Below are 25,005 nucleotides of genomic sequence, written 5' to 3'. Positions count from 1 at the left end.
AATTCTCTCTCTCTCTCAAAAAAAAAAAAAGACACAAATAAAAGCCCTAGGAGTTTGTGTAGTGTTGTTTCAGCTTTACCAAAGTCATAATGCTTTCAAAGAGCACAAAAACAAAGACTAAACTTGTAAATAATATTGTGAAAATAGTGTACTTATTAATCTTTAAGTAGTTTTTATTAATTGTTAACTTCTGCTATGCCTTTTAACACATAAAAATCGAGAAATGTATGCCTTCTTGAATGTCTTTAAGTCAAATCCAATTATATAGTCAAAGATATTTTTTGTTATTATTCTAATACATTTCTCAGAATGGTCTCAGTTCTTACATCATTGTTTTTTTTCTTGATTTTTTTTTAATCATATTTCATACATTAGATTCAAGTGGGTTATGAACTCCCATTTTTATCCCAAATACAGATTGCAGAATCACATCCGTTACACATCCACATTTTTACATAATGCCATATTAGTGACTGCTGTATTCTGCAACCTTTCCTATTCTCAACTATCCCCCCTTCCCTCCCCTCCCATCTTCTCTCTCTACCCCATCTACTGTAATTCATTTCTCTCCTTGTTTATTTTCCAATTCCCCTCACAACCTCTTATATGTAATTTTGTATAACAATGAGGGTCTCCTTTCATTTCCATGCAATTTCCCTTTTCTCTCCCTTTCCCTCCCACCTCATGTCTCTGTTTAATGTTAATCTTATCCTCCTACTCTTCCTCCCTGCTCTGTTCTTAGTTGCTCTCATTATATCAAAGAAGACATTTGGCATTTGTTTTTTAGGGATTGGCTAGCTTCACTTAGCATAATCTGCTCTAGTGCCATCATTTCCCTGCAAATTCCATGATTTTGTCATTTTTTAGTGCTGTGTAATACTCCATGGTGTATTAATGCCACATTTTTTTAATCCATTCTTCTATTGAAGGGCATCTGGGTTGGTTCCACAGTCTAGCTATTGTGAATTGTGCTGCTATGAACATCGATGTGTCAGTATCTCTGTAGTACGCTCTTCTAAGGTCTTCAGGGAATAGCCCCAGAAGGGCAATAGCTGGGTCAAAATGGTGGTTCCATTCCCAGCTTTCCCAGGAATCTCCATACTGCTTTCCAAATTGGCCACACCAATTTGCAGTCCCACCAGCAATGTACAAGAGTACCCTTTTCCCCACATCCTCGCCAGCACTTGTTGTTGTTCGACTTCATAATGACTGCCAATCTTACTGGAGTGAGATGGTATCTTAGGGTGGTTTTGATTTGCATTTTTCTGACTGCTAGAGATGGTGAGCATTTTTTCATGTACTTGTTGATTGATTGTATGTCCTCCTCTGAGAAGTGTCTGCTCAGGTCCTTGGCCCATTTGTTGATTGTGTTATTTGTTAACTTATTGTCTAATTTTTTGAGTTCTTTGTATACTCTGGATATTAGGGCTCTATCTGAAGTGTGAGGAGTAAAAATTTGTTCCCATGATGTAGGCTCCCTATTTACCTCTCTTATTGTTTCTCTTGCTGAGAAAAAACTTTTTAGTTTAAGTAAGTCCCATTTGTTGATTCTTGTTATTAACTCTTGTGCTGTGGGTGTCCTATTAAGGAATTTGGAGCCCGACCCCACAATATGTAGATCGGAGCCAACTTTTTCTTCTATCAGACGCAGAGTCTCTGATTTGATATCAAGCTCCTTGATCCATCTTGAGTTAACTTTTGTGCATGGCGAGAGGAGGGGATTCAGTTTCATTTTGTTGCATATGGATTTCCAGTTTTCCCAACACATTTGTTGAAGATGCTATCCTTCCTCCATTGCATGCTTTTAGCCCCTTTATCAAATATAAGATAGTTGTAACTTTGTGATTAGTCTCTGTGTCCTCTATTCTGTACCATTGATCCACCCGCCTGTTTTGGTACCAGTACCATGCTGTTTTTGTTACTATTGCTCTGTAATATAGTTTGAAATCTGGTATCACTATACCGCCTGATTCACACTTCCTGCTTAGAATTGCTTTTGCTATTCTGGGTCTTTTATTTTTCCATATGAATTTCATGATTGCTTTATCTATTTCTACAAGAAATGCCATTGGGATTTTCATTGGCATTGCATTAAACCTATAGAGAACTTTTGGTAATATCGCCATTTTGATGATGTTAGTTCTGCCTATCCATGAACAGGGTATATTTTTCCATCTTCTAAGATCTTCTTCTACTTCTCTCTTTAGGGTTCTATAGTTTTCATTGTATGAATCTTTCACCTCTTTTGTTAGGTTGATTCCTAAGTATTTTATTTATTTTTTTTGAGGATATTGTGAATGGAGTGTTTTTCCTCATTTCCGTTTCAGAAGTTTTGTTGCTGATATACAGAAATGCCTTTGATTTATGTGTGTTGATTTTATATCCTGCCACTTTGCTGAATTCATTTATTAGTTCTAGTAGTTTTTTTGTAGACCCTTTTGGGTCTTCTAGGTATAGAATCATGTCTCCGCAAATCGTGATAATTTAAGTTCTTCTTTTCCTATTTTTATACCTTTAATTTCTTTCGTCTGTCTAATTGCTCTGGCCAGTGTTTCGAGAACTATATTGAATAGAAGTGGTGATAGAGGGCATCCCTGTCTTGTTCCAGATTTTAGAGGGAATGCCTTCAATTTTTCTCCATTCAGAATGATGCTAGCCTGAGGCTTAGCATAGATAGCTTTTACAATGTTGAGGTAAGTTCCTGTTATCCCTAGTTTTTCTAGTGTTTTGAACATAAAGGGATGCTGTACTTTGTCGAATGCTTTTTCTGCATCTATCGAGATGATCATATGGTTCTTATCTTTAAGTCTATTGATGTGGTGAATAACATCTTACATCTATTGTGCCATAAAGAAATATCTAATTTAAAATTTTTGCTGAACTTTAAATTTATGCCACACATTGATCTTTTGGAGAGTTGTAGATTGTTTATTCATACTACTTAGTAGTATTTAACTTCTAAATGCCAAATATTGCTGCTTACAGAGGTACTGTCACTTTTTATTTCACTAGGTAGCTGCTGTAAGTACCATAGTAAACAGAGGGATAACGCCAAAAGCCTTTGTGTTCAGAAACTATGGTCATTTTCCTGGAATCAACTCTCATTATTTGGGAGGCTGTCAGTATAAAATGTGGCAAGCCATTCGAGCTTCATCAGCAGCTCCAGGCTACTTTGCAGAATACGCATTGGGAAATGATCTTCATCAAGTAAGTTGACTTGTATGGCGATCTTTTATAATTTTACATGATTAAAACAATCAGCATTTATTAACTGTTACTCAACTTTGTAAGACTCAACCAAGATGACTTCTTAAGGTTTTTATATTTCAAAAGATGTGCAATTCATTATATTTTTGTCTGTCTTAAATTTATAAGTCTTCTGCCTTGAATGTATAATTTAGGAAAATTTTGAAATATTCTATACAGTGTGGTTTAAAGCCAATTATGATAATTTTATTGATGAAAAATGTGGCAGTATGTAGCTTTTCAAACATGAAAATTAAATATGAAATAAGTTCCAGCAAATGCAGAACCCAGTCTGACAATTTTGGAGAGTATAGTTTGGAGGATACTTAAACATTTATTAAGTTAGCTATGTACCAGACACTTGTTTAATTTTTTTACGTGATTGTCTCATTTAATCTCTGCTACTTATGAGACAACTATTTCCATTTTACAAGTAAGGAATTGGGGTCTTAAGAAAGGCTAAGTAATTAGAATCACAACTATTCAGTGACAGGATACTACCTATAATTATAGTTTTAAATTTAAGTTATTTGTAGAGTTAAGTATTGTTTCTGGTCATTCTTTTTATGTAGTCTCATGTACTTAATTTCTTTCTGTCAGGTGTTTCCCACTATTTGTGGGATGCTTAAGTTTTTAATTTTTGTTGTTGTTTTCTTTTTTTTGGTAACAGGGATTGAACCCAAGGGCACTTAACTACTGAGCCACATCCCCAGTCCTTTTTATTTTTAATTTTGAGACAGGGTTTTGCTAAGTTGCTTAGGGTCTTGCTAAAATGGTGAGACTGGGTTTGAACTTGTGTTCCTCCTGCCTCAGCCTCCTGAGCTTCTGGGATTACAGGTGTGTGCCACCACACCTGGCTTGGAATACTTACTCTATAATTTGTACCTAAATGATAAAAAATAAAACCAATAGCTTTTAAGAGGTAATTTTTATGTGATGTCCCACTTAAAATCAGTCTCACTATATAATCTGTAATTTTAACTTTCCTCTCTAGTTACTGAAGTTTGCGTGTTCTCTTTACTTAGTAATTACCTATCTCTTGGAAAAAAGTCTTAATATTACTGACAAGGATTTTCAGGTAGCATTACTATACTTGGATCTTTATGAACTATATATTGGCTATAAAGCTTTGAAATTTCTAATGCATAATTCTAATTTACATGTGTTATTAATAAATAACTGAAATATTTTTATCAATTTTATTTTCTCCTATGTTTTGATAGAATAGCTTAGATACATTCTAAAATTTTATGGTCAACGATCCTATTTTTTAAAAAATTTTTCTGAGAGTAATATCATAATCTTTGTAGTCAAGACATTAAAATAGGATTTCTTTTGTCTTTAAGAGTCACTTCAAACCACTTCTTACTTGGTCAAATCTGTCATTGTTGAATTATGTAAGGCACTTCCCTTCTTGCCTTTCTTTTTTTTCTTCCACCCCCTCAGGGCAGCAAGTGATGGCTATTGAATTTCTTTCTGACTTAGATTGCAGGATTTATTGGTCACAGTAAATGTTGATTGTAAAATGTAGCTTGCTGTCTTTAATAACAACTTCCCTCTTTCTTATTTTATTCTTGCCATATCACAAGTGGAAAAATAACTTAGACAATGTATTTAAAATACACAGAAGTTATAGCTGTAAGATGGTCATTATGGTAAGACTTCTCAGTTACACCAAATATCAGCAAGAATTTCAAGTAATAAATTTGGATACCTGCATTTTGGGACCAAATGTTTTCAGATTTCAAAAGAAGTTATCTCACCCAGCTGGATGGTGCATGCCTGTAATCCCAGCAGTTTGGGAGGCTTAGGAAAGAGGATCTCAACTTGAAAGCCATCCTAAGCAACTAAGTGAGATCCTGTCTCTAAATAAAATATTTTTAAAAGGCTGAGAGTGTGTCTCAGTGGTTAAGTGCCCCTAGGTTCAATCCCTAATTAAAAAAAAAAAAAAAAAAAAAAAAGAAGTCATCTCACTTGCTCTCTTTATTGCTGAAGGAAAAGTAGTTCAGATATTTAATTCAGTCTTTCTTGAATATGTGTGTTTGTATGTGTGTGTAACAAAATAACTCAGTGGATCTTTTTCTATATCAGATAGACTAGTGATATTTCTTTTCATGCTTCACCATTTTATTTTTTAACTCTTTTTTATATCTATTTATTTATTTTTTATGTGGTGCTGAGGATCGAACCCAGTGCCTCACATGTGCGAAGCAAGTGCTCTGCCACTGAGCCATAGCCCCAGCCCTGCCATTTTTATATTGATGAGCAAACCTTTCAGTTTATTTTGAACTACATATTTTAAAAATTGCTTAAATAAATTTTTGTAAAATACATAACCACGTGGACAGAGGTTATACTTTCATGTAAATCGTTAGCATCCAGAAAAATTGGCACACTTGTTATACATTCCAATGAAATCTGAATCTAAACAACTATTTAATAGTTTTCTTATTATACATTCTCTTCTTCCAAGAGGAAGAAGACATGGGGTATATTTCCCCTCAAAAGACAACTATAAAGATTGATAAGAACATTCTAAGCTAGGCGTGGTGGAGCATGCCTTAATTCCAGCTACTCAGGTTGTGAGGCAGGATTACAAGATTCAGGCCAACCTGAGCAATATAGTAAGATATCTCAGTTTCATTAAGAACTATGGGTTAGTTCAGTGGTAGTGCACTTGTCTACCATGCATGAGGCCCTGGGTTCAGTCACCAGTACTGAAAGAAAAGAAATGAATATTCTGAAGTTTGAGTGATAATGATTGCTTAAACAAAGAAAAAATTCAAGCAGAGTTCCTGCCTCGTTCTGATCTTTAGAAGTTTTCAAAGTTAAAACTAAAACACAATACTTACTACAACCTTCCTATCCTAAAACTTTTGAATAATTATATTCAATTATTTCTAGTCTCATTTTTAAAATCCCTTTTAACTGTCATGTCTGACATGTCTTATTTTAAGTTACTTTATATGCTTTTGGAGCCACGTAGAATATAAATTATAGGTTAATATTCTATTTGAGCAGTTATTGAAAGTAGTGCTATAATTAAGAGGTATGAGTAGATGGATGGGAAGATTTCATTTTCTTTTGACTATAAAAAGAAGAAGAATATTATTATAGTACTTATAAAGTGTGTTACATGTTCTAGAAAATGGTAGAGTAGGAAGAATTCTTTTTGAATAGGCTCCAGTTACTCCTGCCTGCCAAGTAGTAGCATATTTTTCTTGAAATTGTATTTTTTTACACAAAATTATCCCATATCTCTTTATCTTTTTTTATCTCTACCTCCAAGATTAAATTGTTCATTCCTTATCTTTAAAGGAAGAATCTGATACATTGACTTATGCTAAAGAGTTTTTGGGGGGAGCAGAGGAGTCCTGGGGATTGAACTCAGGTTTTTGCATATGCTAAGCATGTGCTCTACCACCAAACTACACTTGAAGCCATTACATTGAAGGTTTTGATGGTAGCTTCTAACATATCATTCCTCTTTGAATTTGTTAATATTTGAAAAGGTTATGTTCAGAAGTTAGGATACATTAACCTTTTTTTTAAAAAAAAATTCAATACAAATATTGCAGGTAAAGAATATTTTTAGCAGAAAGAGCCTGCCCACCACCTGCAAAATTATGTCTGTGCTGGGCCACAACTAATAATTTTCATCGTAACTAAACATAAATGTAGTGAATGCTGACTCAGTACTAGGTATTGTACTAGCTGGGAAGGATATTAAGGTTTTTAATAATAGCTTGCATATTTTTTGTGCTTCCTGGATCCTGTCCTCAAATAACTCAGGCTAGAAAACTATAAACATGGTTATAAAATGAGATGATAAATTCACTAGTAAAAATATGTACAGTGTTGAGAGTAATTAGATATTTATTCTGTCAGGGTCATCAAAGAAGTTGTAAATTGAATTGATGTATGAAGAATGAATAGTTGATTAGGAATAGAATGAGATTGGCAGGACTGGAGATGTAGCACAGTAGCAAAATTGCTTACCTAGCATGTGTGAAGCCCTGGGTTCATCCCTGGTCCTACAAAATATGAGGTGAGTGGGAGAAAGAATAGCGAGGAGGAATGGGGAATGATTGTTTAATGATTAAGAGTTTTGAATGGTAAAAATGTTTTTGGAAACATTACAAACAAAAATTATAAAACATTGTAACTAATGCTACTGAATCATACTCTTTAAATTGGCCAATTTTATATTATATATAATTTACTACAATAAAATTTAAACTAAAATGAAAAGCTGATATGATTAAGAGTTATTGATATTGTCCATTGGTTCCTGGCAAGTGCCCTGATTTATGATATGAAATGATTAAATGTATATTAAAAGTAAAAAAAAATCTTTACATTTTATGCTATTAAGCAAACGTATAGTATATACTTAAGATGCAGGCTTCTGTGTTTTGTAGAAGATAATTAGTAAATTACTCCATCAGTTCATTTTTCCAATCCTCAGCACCTACCATTGTGCCTGGCATCTAAGTCCACATTAAAATAAATAATCATAATTATAAATACTTGAGTCAATGGAAAGGCTAAGGAAGTACCATAGACATAATAGCCTAAGGACCTACCAGTAGAAGAGGTGAGGTGTCTGACAGGAGTAAGTTAATATAAGAAAAGCTTAAGTCTAATCACCATTAGATGAGAATCAATACCAAAAATCTTAACTATTGTACTTCTTGATTAAAAAGTGGGTAAAGTGTAAGGAACAGAAATTTACTTTGAAAAATGGCTAGTGAAACCATTAGAAAACTGGCAGTTTTTAAATTTGGGATTGATTTTGCTGTAATCAGTTCTTGGTAAACCTTTTTTGCCCCTTCTTTTTTTTTTTTTTTTCTTTTTGTCTATTCTAAACCTCTTAACAGACTTTTATAATAATGGGAAAGCATTTTGTCTTAAATATCCATTTGATAAATTACACAGAGTGTAATAAACATAGACTTTAAGGTAAAAATTGTTTTATAAAAAGATTTTTTTTTACTAAATTATAATTAAATGTTTCCCCTACCATGAGATGAGTATCCTTCTAGTGTCCTATTATTTAAAAGAAAGGAAAAAGTTGAAAGATTAAATTTAAATTCATACTTGAAAAAGTCTTTAGGAAATAATTATTATTACCATCATTTGAAGAATTTAAGTTGATTTTTTTTTTACAAAGTTCAGCAGTACTCATACCCAACTAATGTATGACTTTCAATAGATTTATAAAGAAAGCTAAATTTAAAAATAGTTACTTTCAATTGGTGGATTAACTATGGTATATCTAAGCAATGGCATTACTCAGCAGTAAAGAGGAATGAATTACATGTTCAACTGTATGGATAAATGTCAGAAGCATTTTATATGATAGAAGTCAGACCTATAAGGGTACTACTAAATAATTTCAAATATTTTGATAATCTGATTTGTGACCTTGAAGAGTAAATGAATGAATAGCATTTTGAGATTAAGGGGATTAAAAATTGAGACTGTAAGGAGTTATAAAATATGTTGAAGTCATATGGGGGTGATGTAAAAGCTTGAGGTGGAAAGAAATCTATGAACCAGATGCTGACTTCATTCACCAAATGAGTGACTGTAGATTAATATGTAGTATGTAATGAGCAGCAGAGCCTTTATGAAGCATTTTTCCAAGTTAATTTGCCCTAGTGATCTAGAAGAAATAGTAAATCAGATACTACCAGCCCACTCCCAACCCTGAGGTACCTGGGTAGTAATATCAGGAAAAGACTTAAGTCAGAAAAGAAGATAGCACTTTCAGAAGAAGGTGAGATTACACTGGGAGTTTAAACTGTGGAACAGTTTGGTAAGAGCACAGGGGAGGGTTTTAGGATGTAGGAAAAGAGGAGGGCTGCATGAGTGGGACGGAAGAAGAGAATGGAAGGCACAGTGGAGTTTAGAATGGCATGCATATTTGGTCTCTGCTGTTACTTGGAGGAAAATGGGCCTAAGGTCCAGAAAAACTTGTTCCACCATCCATGGTGATTGGTTTCAGCAAATGCAGGCGCAGTTCATGGACTTTAAACTCAGTCCACATAATGATCGCAGTCCCTAAAACTGTAGTCACTAAACTTTTTGGCTAGCCACCGAGTACAGAGGTAGTCATTTAGGGTTTTCTTAGTGAACTGAAACCATGTACTTGGTACCAGAGAAAGTCAAAGGCCTACTTCTCATTTTCTTTTGAAACTGCCAAGGATTGAATGGTGGGTATCATACATCCTAGGCAATCACTTTACCAGTGCTACTCCAGGCCCACTTCTCACATTCTTAATTTGCTCTGTGATAACATTTAGTTTAGGATTTTGCTCTTTGCTGTTTATTTTCTGTCATGCTACTTGGTCTTTAGGAGTGATAAGCATTTAACTGGATTACTAGATGTATATAGGAAAAGACTTGATTAGTCACTTAAACTACCTTAAATCAGACGTCTTTCCCTAAGTTTTAAGTAAAATAGCTCAGTGGTAGAGCATTTGCCTAGCAAGTGTGAGGCCCTAGGTTCGATCCTCAGCACCACTTAAAAAGAAATAAAATAAAGGTATTGTGTCCAACTACAACTAATAAATAAATAAATATCAAAATTTTTAAGTAAAATATATAATATTAACAGTTTAGCATATTTTAATATAATCGTACAATGCATCCTGTTATAGTTTGTCTAAATTTTAAATACTTTTATTTTGCTGAATTTTATAGTATTTTACTAGCATATTTTACATTCTTTTCTTTTGAATTCTTTAAAGTAATCTTGATTATTGGTAAATGCTTAGAAATATAAAGTATGGCCTATTTTGTTTAGGTTATAACTGCATTATCTTGGATATAATACCTTGAAATTGTATCATTGATGAAATTTTAAATAATTGTCTTGTGAGAGAAGAAAGTTTCAATTGGTAGAACCATGGTTCTCTTCTGTTAACTTTTTATAGGATTTACCAAGAATGTACCATCTGTTAACCACCAGTTAAAGACAGTGTGCCTTTAAAAAGTAGTTCAATTCAGTATTGCGGGAGGGAGTGGGGAAAAATATGCAAAACAGTCCAAGAAGTTGTTCAGATGAGAAAGGAAAGCTTAATACAAAATTTCCTCATGAGGTTGGTGGGTTTGCAGCTAATTTTACAGCTGTGATATATGAAATAAATTTATTTAAAAGAACCTCTTGTTTTTAAATACGTTGGCTTATTATATAGTTCAGTTGTCCAAATGTATACATACCGATCTGTTTAAAATACAGTTTTTGTTTTCATGTTCATAACCTGTAATTTCACTTATTTTTTAACATGTTTCTTACAGGATGGAGGTTTGCTTCTGAATAACCCTTCAGCATTAGCAATGCATGAGTGTAAATGTCTTTGGCCAGATGTCCCACTAGAGTGTATAGTATCCCTGGGCACTGGACGTTATGAGAGTGATGTGAGAAATACTGCAACATACACAAGCCTGAAAACCAAACTTTCTAATGTTATCAACAGTGCTACAGACACAGAAGGTTAGTTTGTTTCTGTGTTACTTCAAGATACTTCAACTTAGAGTGATTAGTTTTTGGTAGATAGAACATGTTGATCTTAACTTCATATGAGTGTTGTATCTATATTGTGTGCCTAGGAAACACATGGGAACAAGTATTTTGTTTTCCTTTTTCCTCACTTTTATTAGAGTTACCCTAAGTAGAGAGACTGCTTTCTACCTAGGAGCTGGTGCTCTCTTTGCTTCCTTAGAATTGGAGGAATATCACAAAAGCCTGAATGGAGATTCTTTAGCCAGTTAAGAAAGCAAAAATCACAAAAGGAGTCAGGTTGGTTCGAATGTACACATAATAATATTGTGAGAGTATTTATGGAATTAGATTATTAGTGATGTGGAGGCAAACTGGAATTAAATAAATTATCGCTTCCTTTCTTCCTGAATCCATTTAAAATCCATCTGGCATGTAAATCAAATTACCTTCCTCTTCAAAACCCCTTAGACTTCTGTAACATGTGGAACAAAATTCAACAGCCTCTCTCTCTGATATTTATCATACATCCTATAAGACCTAGTATATCTCTTCATCCTCTCAAAGCCACTCTTTGATTCTTACTATTCCTCAAACTTACTAAGAACCCTTCTGCCTCAGGGCCTCTGCAGATGCTGTACTCTCTTTGTACAGCACATACCTGGGTATGTGCTTAACCCTTACTTCATTCAGGTCTCTGCTCAAATGTCATTTCCTCAGAGAGACCTTTCCTGACCACTTGCCCAGCTTCCTACCACTTACCCTGCTTCTAGTCTTCTTTCTTTTGTTTGTTTTTGTTTTCCTCTTGGAGCATTTGTTTTGTCATGGATATATATATATTTTGTTGTTGTTGTTGTTGTTGTTGTTTGTTTGTTTACTTATTTCTTAGTCCCACAAGTATGTGAGGCAAAAGGCTAGAGATGTAGCTCAGTGGTGGAGCATTGCCTGCCATGTGTGAGGCTCAATGTTTAATCCCCAGCAGTTTGCTTTGCCTTACCCCAGTTTCCCATTGACTCCAGGGCATGGCATGTACTGGGCAGTCAGAGAGTATATTTTGAATTTCTAGTTTGAATTTTGGTTTTACATTCTTTGTAGTACTGTTTTATTTTTATGTGTATGAAATGCGTTATTAAATTTAAAGGATTATCATTTAACAGCTTCTTATTTCCAAATGTCATTCTTTGCATATCAGCATGTTATTGACTGTATCATTAACCTAAATGAGGATTTTCAACTCCCCACTAAGGTCTTTTATCTTTAAAATTCTTATCATCTGAAATTTTATTGTTACATTAATAGGATATTGTTTTTTCCTCAACTTTATTATAATTGACAGATAATACTTAAGGTATACAACATGGGTGTTTTAATATAAGTATACCTTATGTAATAATTCACACAGCCAAACTAATTAACGTATCTACAAGGTTACCATTAAGATCTACTCCCTTAAAAAATGTAGAGCATACAAGATATTATTATTAACTATAGTCACCATACTATACATTTCATTTGTAGAACTTATTTATCTTATAAAGTTTATATTCTTTGATCAACATCTTCCTATCCCCAGCCCCCAGGCACCTACCATCTTAATCTCTGTTTCTCTGGATATTTTAGATTCTATATATGGAGCGATATGCAATATTTGTTTTTCAGTGTCTGGCTTATTTCACTTGGTATAATGTTCTTCTGGTTCATCTGTGTTATTGCAAATTGCTGGGCTTATTCTTTTTTTAGGCTGAATAAAATTCCACTGTGTGTGGGATAAACAGTGGTTATTTCCATATATTGGTAATTATGAGAAATGTTGCAGCAAACATGCAAATGCAAATATCTCTTCAAGATTATTATTTAAGGGCTGGGGTTATGGCTCAGAGGTAGAGTGCTTGCCTTGCATGTATGAGGCACTGGGTTCGATTCTCAGCACCACATATAAATAAATGGTTAAAATAAAGGTCTATAAACAACTAAAAAAATGTTTTAAGAAAAGATTCTTATTTATTTCCTTCGGATATATATCCAGAGTGGGACTGCTAGATCATATTTTGGTTCTAATTTTATCAGGGATTGAACTCAGGGGCACTCAACCACTGAGCCACATCCCCAGCCCTATTTTGTATCTTATTTAGAGACGGGTCTCACTGAGTTGCTTAGCGCCTCACCGTTGCTGAGGCTGGCTTTGAATTCACAATCCTCATGTCTCAGCCTCCTGAGCTGCTGGGATTACAGGCGTGTGACACCATGTCAGGCCTAATTTTAGTTTTTGGAGAAACCTCTGTGCTGTTTTGCATATGTCTGCACCAGTTTGCATTTCCACCAACAGTACACTTCCACATCCTCACCTGCACTTGTTATCTCTTGCCTTTAATAACCAACCTAATAGGTGTGAATTGGTATCTCATTGTGATTTTGTTTTGCATTTCTCTGATTCAATAAAATATTCTTGCCATTAGCCATCTGCCGAGACACAGCTTTTTAAAAAAAACATTTTTTTTAAGTTGTTGATAGACCTTTATTTTATTTATTTATTTTTTTGTGGTGCTGAAAATTGAACCCAGTGCCTCACACACTCTAGGCAGGTGCTGTACCACTCACTGAGCCACAACCCCAGCAAGAGACACAGCTTTAATCAGCCAGCTTCATAATACTTAATTTAGTACCTCCTGTAAACCATGTTGTCAGCCCTTGTGGAATTTTCTAGAAATATGAAATGCTGCTTCAGTGTACTTACACTCTAGTTAATGATACAAGTATGTGAATAGTGTAATAATGTTAACTTTGAAAAAGATGTGGTAAAAATTTTATTGAGGCATATAATTACTGATACTAAATTGTTATATACCTGCAAAGACAGTAAATTCATGTGGTTCAACCTTGTATATAATTAATAGGGCCCAGATATTTCCTTTTACCATTAACAATTGGACAAAACAGTAGTTTTCACATATTAGATTACAGGCAGCATACAAAAGGTATTTCTGAGAGAAGGAAAATGAATGAGGTAATCATCAAGATTACCCAGCTTGCTACCTGAAGAGTTTTTATACTTAGCACATAGAGGGAGAACCCGAAACAATAGATCAGTCTCTTGGAGTTCAGTAAACAGAATTTAGAGTTTAGAGATGTAAAGATGTCTTGTATCATAATACAAGATACCACAGAGAAGCAACTACATAAGTAATAAATAGTGTACCAGAGATAATGCAGGAGAGTCCCTTTGGTCTTTGATCAAGTACTGATCTGTGTATGCATGTGAGGAAACTACTCAAGGCAGAAGAAAGATCCACCAAAAAGGATTAGAGAAAATAATACTTGGAGCTCATGTGGAACCAGAATAGCTTGAATTTCCATCAACTAGATTTTCATCAATGAGAAAGGCCTTGTTATACACAGGATCTGTGGTGGAGTCCATAGAAGTAGTAATAGCATCAAATTAGTTCTAGACTAAGAAATGCTATAGATCCACTCTAGGAAAGCTTAAAAAAAAAATCAGATTGAGTCCAACTACCATGAAAGCTTAGAAGAAACCCTAAACACACACACACACACACACACACACACACACACACACAAATACACATGTAATCCAATTAACATCATCGTTGTTTGACCTAAAAGCCAACAATATATGAAGGAATTCAACAAATTCTCTGTGTACAGATATGTAAAACCCAGAATGTGAGGCATTCAGTAAAAAAATGTGTAGGCATACAAAGAAGCAAGAAAAGACAGCCCTTAACCTGGAGAAACCCAAATAAAAATTGGAACAGACCTAAATATTAAACCAATGACAGAATTAGCTGACAAGGATATTATAGTAGCTATTGTAAGTCTTCTCCTTGTATTTAATAAACTGGAGGAGACAATAAGAAAAAGGTAAAAAATGCAATATCTCGAGGTAAAAAAGCAATATCTCAAAATATGTACTTGCATTTCTCCATAAACACTTGCAGAAAATAGAAGAGGAGAGAATATTCTCTAGCTTATTTTAAAATACCAGCATGAATTACCCTGATACTAAAACATTATATTCTTAAAACCCCAGAAAAACTCGAGTCACTATTTCTCATTAATATGCATGCAGAAATCCATAAAGTATAATAATAAATCTAATTCAGCAAATATATTAAAAGGAAAATACATACAATATGCACAACAAGGGTTCATTTCATGAATATGGGATTGTTTAACAATCAAAAATTAGTGTCATTCACCATCTCAACTAAAAAAGAAAAAACATTCTCTCAGTAAATGCAAAAAAAAAAAATCTGATAAAATCTAACATACATTCAGATAAAAACTGAGCAAATTAGGAACAGAGGGAACTTCCTCAACCTGAAAAAGGGCATAAACAAAATAATAGAGCTAGCATCATATTTAATGCTGAAAGACTGAATACTTTCCCCACCTAAGACCAGGAACAGAGTAAGAATTCTGTTCTTACCACCTTTGATCTTGAGCAGGTTAAGATTTTTAAAATAGAACACAAAAAGCATGAACCAAAAAAGTCAACACTGTTCTGGAGGTTTGTTCCAATGCTATAAGGCAATAAAGGAAAGACATGAGAAGTAAAATGGACAATATGGTTGTCTATGTTGATAATCCTAAAGGAATCTATAAAAATGCCACTAAAACTAAAATTAAGTTTAGCAAGTTTAAATAACAAGGTCAATATGCAAAAGTCAATTGTGTTTCTGCATACAAGCAATGAACAATTGGAATCTGAAATAGATATGTACATAGATCAATAGATATCATTTATAATAGCATAAAAATATTAGAGCTGGGATTGTGGTTCAGAGATAGAACACTTGCCTAGCATGAGTGAGATACTGGATTTGCTCCTCAGCACCACATAAAAACAAATAAATAAAATAAAGGTATTGGGTCCATCTACAACTAAGACTATATATTTTAAAAGCATTAGATACTTAACTACATAACAAATTGTACAAGACCTAAATATTGAAAAGTATACAACATTACTGAGAAATTAAATGCCAAAAGAAATCAGTAGATACACCATGCCAATGACTTAAAAATCTCAATATTGTTAAGGTATCAGATCACAAATTGACCTGTAGACCCAGTGCAGTTCCTATGAAAATCCAAACTGACTTTTGGGGGGCTAAAAACAAACAAATACTATAAAATATATACAGATGTGCTGGGGTTATGGCTCAGTGGTAGAGTGCTTGCCTAGTACATGTGAATCACTGGGTTTGATCCTCAGCACCTCATAAAAATAAATATATAAAGGTATTGTCAATCTACAATTAAGAATTAAAATAATTTTTTAAAGTATACAGATGTTTTCCAAAGAACCTAGAATAGCCAACACAATAGTGAAAAAAGAAGAAAGTTGGAAACAGTCTTCTCCAATTTCAAGACTGTAAGACTATAGTTAGAAAGGAACTACAGTATTTGAAGAGAGATAGACATGTAGATTAATAGCATATAACAGAGTTCAGAAATTGATTCATTATTTAAATTCAGAAGATTTTTGATAACAATGCCAGGGTAACTCAATAAGGAAAGCTTTTTCAACAGATGATGAGACAATTAGATACCTGAGTCCAAAAAGTTGAACTTGACCCTTCACACCACATACAAAGATTAACTTGAAATAGATTATTAGACCTAGTATGTAAGAGTTCTAAATTTCTAGATGGATATGCTGGATAAGATAATTTTTAAATATGTTTTTATAAATTGACACAGTATCGAACACAGTTCAAACACAGTTTGAACACAGTTATAAATGGACACAGTATCAAACCCAGTGCCTCACAGGGCTTCACACATGCTAGGTAAGAACTCTACCGGTGAGTCACAATCCCAGCCCTGGAGAAAATCTTAATGATCTTGAGTAGGTTAAGATTTTTAAAATAGAACACAAAAGCATGAACCAATAAAGAAACAACAGTTAAATTAGCACTGCGGTTCACCAACTTTGCTTTTCAAAAAAACACTTTTAATAAAATGAAATGTCAAGCCACAGACTGAAAGAAAATATTTGTAAAACCTTGTGTGTGTGAATGTGTGCACACGTACATGCAACATGAATGAATATCTAAAGAACATAGGCAATTCAGTGGGGAAAATGTGCGCCAAAGATTTGAAAAGAAACTTCATTGAAGAAAACAAATGACTAATAAGTGCATGAAAAGCTTCTCAGCACCATTAGTCATTCGATGAAAATTAAAACCACAAGATATTGCTGCTTACCTTCTAGCATGTCAAAATGGTGTGGCCATTTTGGAAGACAATATGGTAGTTCTTAAAAAAAAAAAAAAGTAAACATACACTTTTACCATATGACCCAGGAATTTTATTCCTAGGTTTTTACCCAAGAGGAATGGAATAATATGTCTACACTAAGACTTAAGTGTAAATGTTATTGCAGGATTATTCCTAAAGCTAAAAGCTGAAGAGAGCCACAATAAGAACTGAGAACAAAATCTGATAAAACTACATAATGAAACACTTACTCAGCAATAAGAAGAACTGTTGGTATATGATATACTGTGGATGAGTCTCAAAGCATTTTGCCAAGTGAAAGGAAGTAGACGGAGAACTACAGAATTAGGATTCTGTTTGTATGAAATGCTAGAAAAGGCAAACGGTAGGCGAGAACCAGCTGTTAAGGAAATTGAAGGAATTTGGGGGGGGTGGTGGTATTGAAATGCCTTGTCATGATTCTTTGCTGTTAAGTTTGTCAAATTATATAGTTAAAATAGGTATATTTTATTGCATATAAATTATACCTCAATAAAGATGATCCTCAAAAATGTTGGAAAGAGAAAAGAGTATTGGAACAAGTATCCTAATTTAGCAGAATGTATATGGTATTTGGGGAAGATGAATTTCATTTTGAAGTTCTGTTCATTGATGAATTCTATATTCCTACTGTTTGAGTAATAAACAAATCTTTGTAATGGACCTATAAGGAAGATGATTTAAATAATGATGAATAGATCATTGTAGAATAACTCACCCTCTCTTACCCACCTTTTACCCTCCTTTTTTGTTTTAACAGAAGTCCATGTAATGCTTGATGGCCTGTTACCTCCTGACACCTATTTTAGATTCAATCCTGTCATGTGTGAAAACATACCTCTCGATGAAAGTCGAAATGAAAAACTGGATCAGCTGCAATTGGAAGGGTTGAAGTATATAGAAAGAAATGAACAAAAAATGAAAAAAGTTGCAAAAATATTAAGTCAAGAAAAAACAACTCTGCAGAAAATTAATGATTGGATAAAGTTAAAAACTGACATGTATGAAGGTCTTCCATTCTTTTCAAAATTGTGATGAGTGTATGCGTATGTTCTGAAAAAGAAAGCCTATTCAAAAGGTCCGCCAGATTCAGTAAGGAATTGTGGTTCAACATCAGTTAACTTTGAAATACTTATGAATTCTGGGGAATCCTGAAAATGATAGTGCTTTGAGGAGTTTGCACAGTACAGAAATATGCTTGGTTACAGAATTCAAATGGGAATTAGGTTTTTTAAGATGTTAACAGTTAACTAAGATTTAGGAATTTTATTATTGTGCTAGTTTTAATAGATGTTGGTGTTAAATTGTTTGATGTTTGAGAAATCATTAATATACGTGCCAAACAAGAAACTGAGAATATCATATTATCCTTTGTATTTTTGCTTAGTCATCAAAATCATGTTGAATTCACGCGATCACTGATTTTCTTTCATGTAGGAAAGTTAATTTCTCCTTACACTTACATATTTTTTTCATAAGCTGAATTCTGCAATCCTTTTACTGTACTATCATCTACATAAATGCGGAAAATGGAATTTTCTCTGTTAAAATACTTTTACATTTGAAATAAGAAATAAGCAGATACCGTTTTCTATTCAAAATTTGCTTATTTCAACATTGTTTGGTTAAAGAAATAGGTGATGTTCCAGTGAGCCACCTTTTCCCCCTGAAATTTCAATATGATAAATTTGTGTTTACCTTTCTAGATTTAACTTTATCACTTGCTGTTACAAAATTAATTGTTTGAAGTTACTGAGAAAATAGTTCTATCATTAACAAAAATAAATTACTGAAATAATCTATTATTAAAGGGTAATGTCATTTTGAATTTTTTATTGTTCACAGTATAGCTCCCCATTTCTTATAGCATTTGAACCCACCTATGAGCAGTAATACTTAAACAAATTGTTAGGCGTCTTACTTCATTAACCATCTGGATTTCACAGAAGTTAAAACATTGCCTTGAAACGTTGTGCCAAACAGATTCATTTTTGTAGTGTTATTTATTTGCCATGTAAATCATGTCTAGATTTCCCAAGAAAAATAAATGTAAGAACCCTTTGCTTTGTACTTATAAGCTAAAGCTTACCTTGTCGCCCAGATTGTCATATTGCTGCTTTTTAACATTGATTCTCAGAAGCAATGAGACATTCTAAGAGTGCTGGGAGAGGTTGGCAGTATGGATGTTAATGGTGTGTCTGATGCACAGGCCTTCTGTGACTTTAAGGAAGATGGACAATGTCTCTGGGCTTTAGATATTTTACTTGCGAAAAGAAGAAAGCTAACTCTAAAATTTTGTGACATCTAAATTACTTTGTTTTTAGGCACAGGATAAGTAAGCTTCCAGTGACTGCTAAAAATAATGTAAAATAGCCCTTTCAGATCACAAATATATACAAACTTTTATACAACTAGGACAACTTATAAATGTCAGAAAATACAGATGACTGAAATTATGAATATTTGGGGGGAATTCTTTGTTATAAAGCAAATTTCAAGCACAATAAAGTAATATTTACAGTGCACGTTTTTATAAGGTCACTCTTTCTGCAACCTGACACACTTCATCTGTTTTGCAGCTGATGTTTACTCTCAGTTCCTTGTTTGTGCTTGGCCAATTATTTTTCTCTTGAAAGGGACAATACACAAGTAAACTCTGGTCGTAGCTTCTTTCTTCAACCGCATAGCATGACATCTACGTAGTAGGTACATCCAGTTGTGTGGTGCACTAGTTTTCAATTGTTCCTATCCCCATTTGTACTTGAAACTGGTTATCTGAACAACTGTGTAATTCACCTGAGATAACCTGCATTTTATAATGAGGCCAGTGCTTTCTTTGTTGAAAAACAACCCAAAAAGAAGATTCTGTAAATATGCAAGAGAAAGATAGGAAGAGATATTCAAGTGAATTTCCAATCCTATACAATGACTGCCATTCTCAAAGAAGCAATGAGGAATAATAATCTGCTTTATGAAATGTAATAAATCCTCCAACTCAATTATATTGAAAAGTAGAATAAAAATTATTTTGATGCTCAGGCCCTCCTGGCTGTCTTGTTTATTATTTCTGTAATAAATGATATACTGGAAATATTTCAGTTCTGTTCTTGCTGCAGATATTATTTTTTATTAAAAATAGTTCCTTAGATGGAGTTGTCCCTAGAGGCACAGAGGCTGCATGGGATTTCCCTTAGTGGGTGGAGAGCACCCAAGCTGGGTTATAATTATACTGTGTACTTCTTCCCCTCCTACACCACATTTTTATCCAGGAGAAAACAGACGTCAAAGGAATCTTTTGAGAGGGAATGAAGTCAAAAAGCCGGCATGCAGTCTGAGGGGACAGAGGGGAGCCTTTCAGCTTTTTTTTTTTTTTTTTTTTATTTTATTTTTTATTTTTTTTATTGTTGGTTGTTCAAAACATTACATAGTTCTTGATATATCATATTTCACACTTTGATTCAAGTGGGTTATGAACTCCCATTTTTACTCCATTTACAAATTGCAGAATCACATCAGTTACACTTCCATTGATTTATATATTGCCATACTAGGGTCTGTTGTATTCTGCTGCCTTGTTTTGATGATAGGGAGGAGCTCCCTTTGAGCTTTTCAACCCCAGAGAGTAGTTACAGCCCCCTCCTTTTCATGTATGATGGAGTTGCTTATTACTGAAGCACCTCGGACCCCTAAAGTTCAAATCCCAGAATTTTACCTAATGAGTTTTGCCCTAGAAACAGTTGTACTCAGTTTAGAATATTTCACCAGCCCGAATGTCAGTAGCGTAACTAATAACATAGGTACCTTTTGAGTGCTTACTGAGTACTGGTAACTAGGCTAAGCAGGTTTACAGTATTAGCACATTTCATTGTCATTACAAGCCTGTGACATGAATATCATTATCCCTTTCTTAGAAAATTTTGCCTGAGATGCCACAGCCAGAAGTGGTAGAGCTAGGACCAATCCATTTCCTTAGCCCCACGTCTGTTCCTCTTTCCTAAAATATCCTTCCTGGTATTGAAATGAACTTGAAATCCATTTTACTAAACTGAATCTAAAATGTTGAGTTTAATTGATTAAAAAAAAATGTACTCCACTCAGTAGATGTCATTTCAATCTTTTTGACCTCAGAGTTGTATTTTAGGGGAAAGAAATTATTCCAACTTAAATTACATGGATACTGCTCCTTAAGTCTTTGTTTAAAGTGGTTGTCTATTGGCAGTGGTTTTACCCATCTCCCTGAAGGATTTGCAAATCTAGATCAGGGTAGTGGGAGGAGAGATTTGCCTTGGGGAACTACTAGCATTTAATACTCCAGGAGTCAGAGGAGGTAAATATTATGTAATGCACAGGGCATAGGACAGTCCCTTACAATGAAGAACTCCACCCCAAACACCAACAAATGCAAGTAATAACATTTCTTCTTCCAGATATTGAAGACTACTTTGCCTAAAGTTAGGATGCATGGATCCTTTATGAAATTCCATTCTGGTTCTATTGTAACAAGAATTCTTTTGTATTTATTTCTCCTTATTTACCTTCTCTCTCTCTCTCTTTCTCTCTCTCTCTCTTGCCAAGTTTAAATACAACTGAACTGTTCACTTAATTTTACTTATTGAAGCAAATCTATGGTAATTACTCTTTCATGACTAGGAAATAGAAAGGAGGGGGAGCACATTAAAAAAACCAGTTTGTTCTGTTGCTGGCAGGAGCTATCCACCATCCAAAAAGATTCATAGAGTACAGATGTCCTTGGGCTAAACAGTTTACATGTGTTGGTCCAAGGTTTGATAAATGTGTCTCTCATAAGTCACACTGATTACTTTGTTTATTATAATCTTCATTCAACTGATGTGAGCAGATTAGAATTCATCACACTCCACAGATATGTTATTCATTTGAATAATTCATTTATTAAAAATAAAATATTGACTGTAATGTTGACTTACTTTCATGATAAAAATCTTCAGCTTAATACAGATTCATTTCTTGTCTCCAGGCAACATAGATTGTGAGGTATATTTGAAAGATTCAGTCTGATTAATATGAGCAGTTTACACGATAAGAATCTACATCACATTTAAATTCCTAATTTGTGTTATTAAGGTGAATTTCAAAGATCAAAATAAATGGACCTACTTTATAGAAGAAAAATAGTAAGTCAACAGCTGTTACTTGGTACTACTCTTTCTTTTAGTATACACTACTACTATTAAACATGATAAACAATCTGAAAGTCCATCCAGTTATTTGAGAAGAAAGGAAGGTGATGTCATCTTATTTATATTGTGTGATTGTGATCCAAAAAAAGTAATTTAGCATTATTTTAATTAAATTGGTCATCAAAATAATTTTAAAAGAATGTGCATTTAAAAACAATCCAAATTCCAGGCATTGTTGCCCATGCCTGTAATCCCGTAACTTCTGAGGTTGAGACAGGAAGATTGCAAGTTCAAGGCCAGTCTAGGCTGTTTAAGGAAACCCTGTTTCAAAAAGAAAGCCGAACCAGGTGTGGTGGCCTGTGTCTGTAATTCCAGTGGCTCAGGAGGCTAAGGCAGGAGGATCACAAGTTCAAACCAGCCTCAGCAACTTATCAAGGCATTAAGCAATTTAGCAAGACCCTGTCTCAAAATAGAAATTTTAAAAAATGGATTGGGATTGTGGCTTAGTGATAACCCCCCCACCCCCACCCTTGTTCAATCCTCTGTACCAAAAAAGAAAGAAGGAGGGGCTGGGAGGTAGCTCAATGATAGAGTACCCCTGTATTCAATCTCCAGTACCACACACAAAGGTTTTTTAAAAATCTGTATTTTGATCAAGCAGAACAGAATATTATATGCCAAGATCCAAAATACACATATCTTTAGTATGCACATATGAATCTTGCAAAGGGAAATTTTTTATTATTCATATTGTTTTGTAATTGGGTCACATCTGGGGAAAAAGTGTTCTAAGATAACAGTTTTCAGTTCTCAGCTTTTGTATTTATTGTAACACATATGAGCATTACAAGCAATTCTTAACAGTCTCTCAGATTGAAAAAATTAATCAAGCCAGGCATAATGGTGCATGCCTGTAAGCCCAGTGACTTGGGAGGCTGAGGTAGAAGGATCACAAGTTTGAGGCCAGCCTCAGCAACTTAACAAGACCCTTTCTCAAAAAATAAAAAAGCACTGAGGATATAGCTTGGTGGTAAAATGCCCCTGGGTTCAAACCCCAGTAACAAAAACCAAAACAAAATGTTAAACAAAGACAATTTAATTTTACCTCTCTCTATCTTTCAGATTTAGTCTTAAAAACCACATTTTTTTCCTATAATGCCACTAAAATTGAGCCATTTAAAACCTATTCTATCCCTCAGTCATCGAAACCACATTTTGTAAATCACAGGTGCTGTTATTTTACTGATTTTTGAATGAACATGTTTGGTTTCAGGGTATAATTAATCCATACACATCTAAGCATGCCTTAGTAGTAATTTCCTGTGATGAATAATGTGGAAAATGCTGTCTGTGGACACTTAAAACTGTAGAAGCAGTGGAACTTTAGACTATGTTGGTATATAATACAAATACCTATATTTATATGCAAATAGAATGTAATAAGGAATTATATGCTACAAGGGTTTTGGTGACTTTAGACGGCACAGAATTTTGTAAAGCAGGCTTGTATACCATTCTCATTGTTTTCAGTATGGGAAAATGGTGATGTCCTGATCCTTAGACAACATGTGGAAACTTGCGTTGTCCAGTTCATCACAAGCATAATCCTCAGTGCAAATAAGAATAAGAATTTGACACCAACCCTATTTTGAGTAATTTTCACAACTAGATTGTTACCTGGAAAGAAAGAAAAAAAAAGTACCTTGTATTCAGAAGAAAGCCAATATAGCAATCATATGAAAATGTCTGCAAAAGTGATGATTTCAATTTTTAAACATATAGCTGAAACTATATGAAAATGAAGGAAATATTCTCATTGGCCAATACCTAACTGAAATACAGGTTATTTTTATCTAACTAGATTATGCATTCCTGTTTCAATTTGCCATATGCTTCTTAGTAATATCTCATAGCTTCTAGGACACTGCTACATACATTATATGAATTCGTAATATTTTTCTTGAGTTAGGCTTTATTGAATCATCTGCCTTATACCATTATGAGGAGATAGGGAAATCAAAAATGCTTTAAAAAGTACTTTTTGAGTTCATTTCTTTTTAGAGTCTGAAAAAGGGACTTGCTCCCTGTGCTAGTAGGCAGAATCACAGCTGAGATCTGTTTCCTCAGCGTGAGCCAGGATCCTTTCTAGACTATTAAAAAAAAAAAAAAAATGTGCAGATCACAGGGCCTGTCATTTCCTTTCACCTAGTGCCTGCAGTAAACATCATTCACACCATTTGATGTCTCTCATCTTGACAGAGACTCATGCAGCTCTTCTGGGCACAGAATAAAAGCCTTCTTTTGTTCGAAAGGTGAGCTTTTTTCTCTATTTGAGTGATAATCTACTTATTCTAAGACCATATTCCCGTTCCTCATCACTGCAGCCTAACTTGGGATCCTCCTCATCTTGTCAGGTTGAATCTTTTTCTTGGGCTGCCTTGCTGCCTAGATCCTTCCACACATTCTCTTAACACATGGCCAACTGGGTTCTACCTTCAGTGAACCACTATAATACCACATCTATACACATCACACGTATAATTGTAGTAGCCATTTTCTTTCTAAAACAACTTCCTCGTGTTGTATTCTTATAACTATCCTGTAGCTTTGGCAAGGCCAGCAGTAATTCCACAAAGAACTTGTGAAAATTATGGTACAAAGAAGGCCAAGGTCTGTGTGCGCTCCTCATTACCTTTGATGACCTGCGTGTTCAGTTCCCTGCTCACACCTCTCCAGTGCTTTCCAAAAGATAGTTGGACTTTGTTGGGGGTTTTAATAGGTTTTGATCATGGTGGTAATTTGTGTTCCTTC

At 34.2% G+C, this 25,005-nt stretch overlaps 1 protein-coding gene across 1 annotated transcript in view; it reads left to right on the top strand.

The window, feature by feature from the left end:
- Nucleotides 1–20,077, top strand: part of Pnpla8 (patatin like domain 8, phospholipase A2) — a 41,742-nt gene extending 21,665 nt beyond the window's left edge. Inside the window, exons 8-10 of the mRNA XM_076835149.2 lie at nucleotides 3,013–3,207; nucleotides 10,552–10,747; nucleotides 17,796–20,077. Coding sequence (XP_076691264.2) covers nucleotides 3,013–3,207; nucleotides 10,552–10,747; nucleotides 17,796–18,070 — 666 coding nt within the window. The 3' untranslated portion in view covers nucleotides 18,071–20,077. The remainder of the gene's footprint in view (nucleotides 1–3,012; nucleotides 3,208–10,551; nucleotides 10,748–17,795) is intronic.
- Nucleotides 20,078–25,005: the final 4,928 nt, after the last annotated feature.

The sequence above is a fragment of the Callospermophilus lateralis genome, chromosome 1 (genome assembly GCF_048772815.1).
Source record: "Callospermophilus lateralis isolate mCalLat2 chromosome 1, mCalLat2.hap1, whole genome shotgun sequence".
Classification (NCBI taxonomy): Eukaryota; Metazoa; Chordata; class Mammalia; order Rodentia; family Sciuridae; genus Callospermophilus; species Callospermophilus lateralis.
Note: the sequence above shows the minus strand (reverse complement) of the source record. Positions and strands in the feature narration are given on the sequence as shown.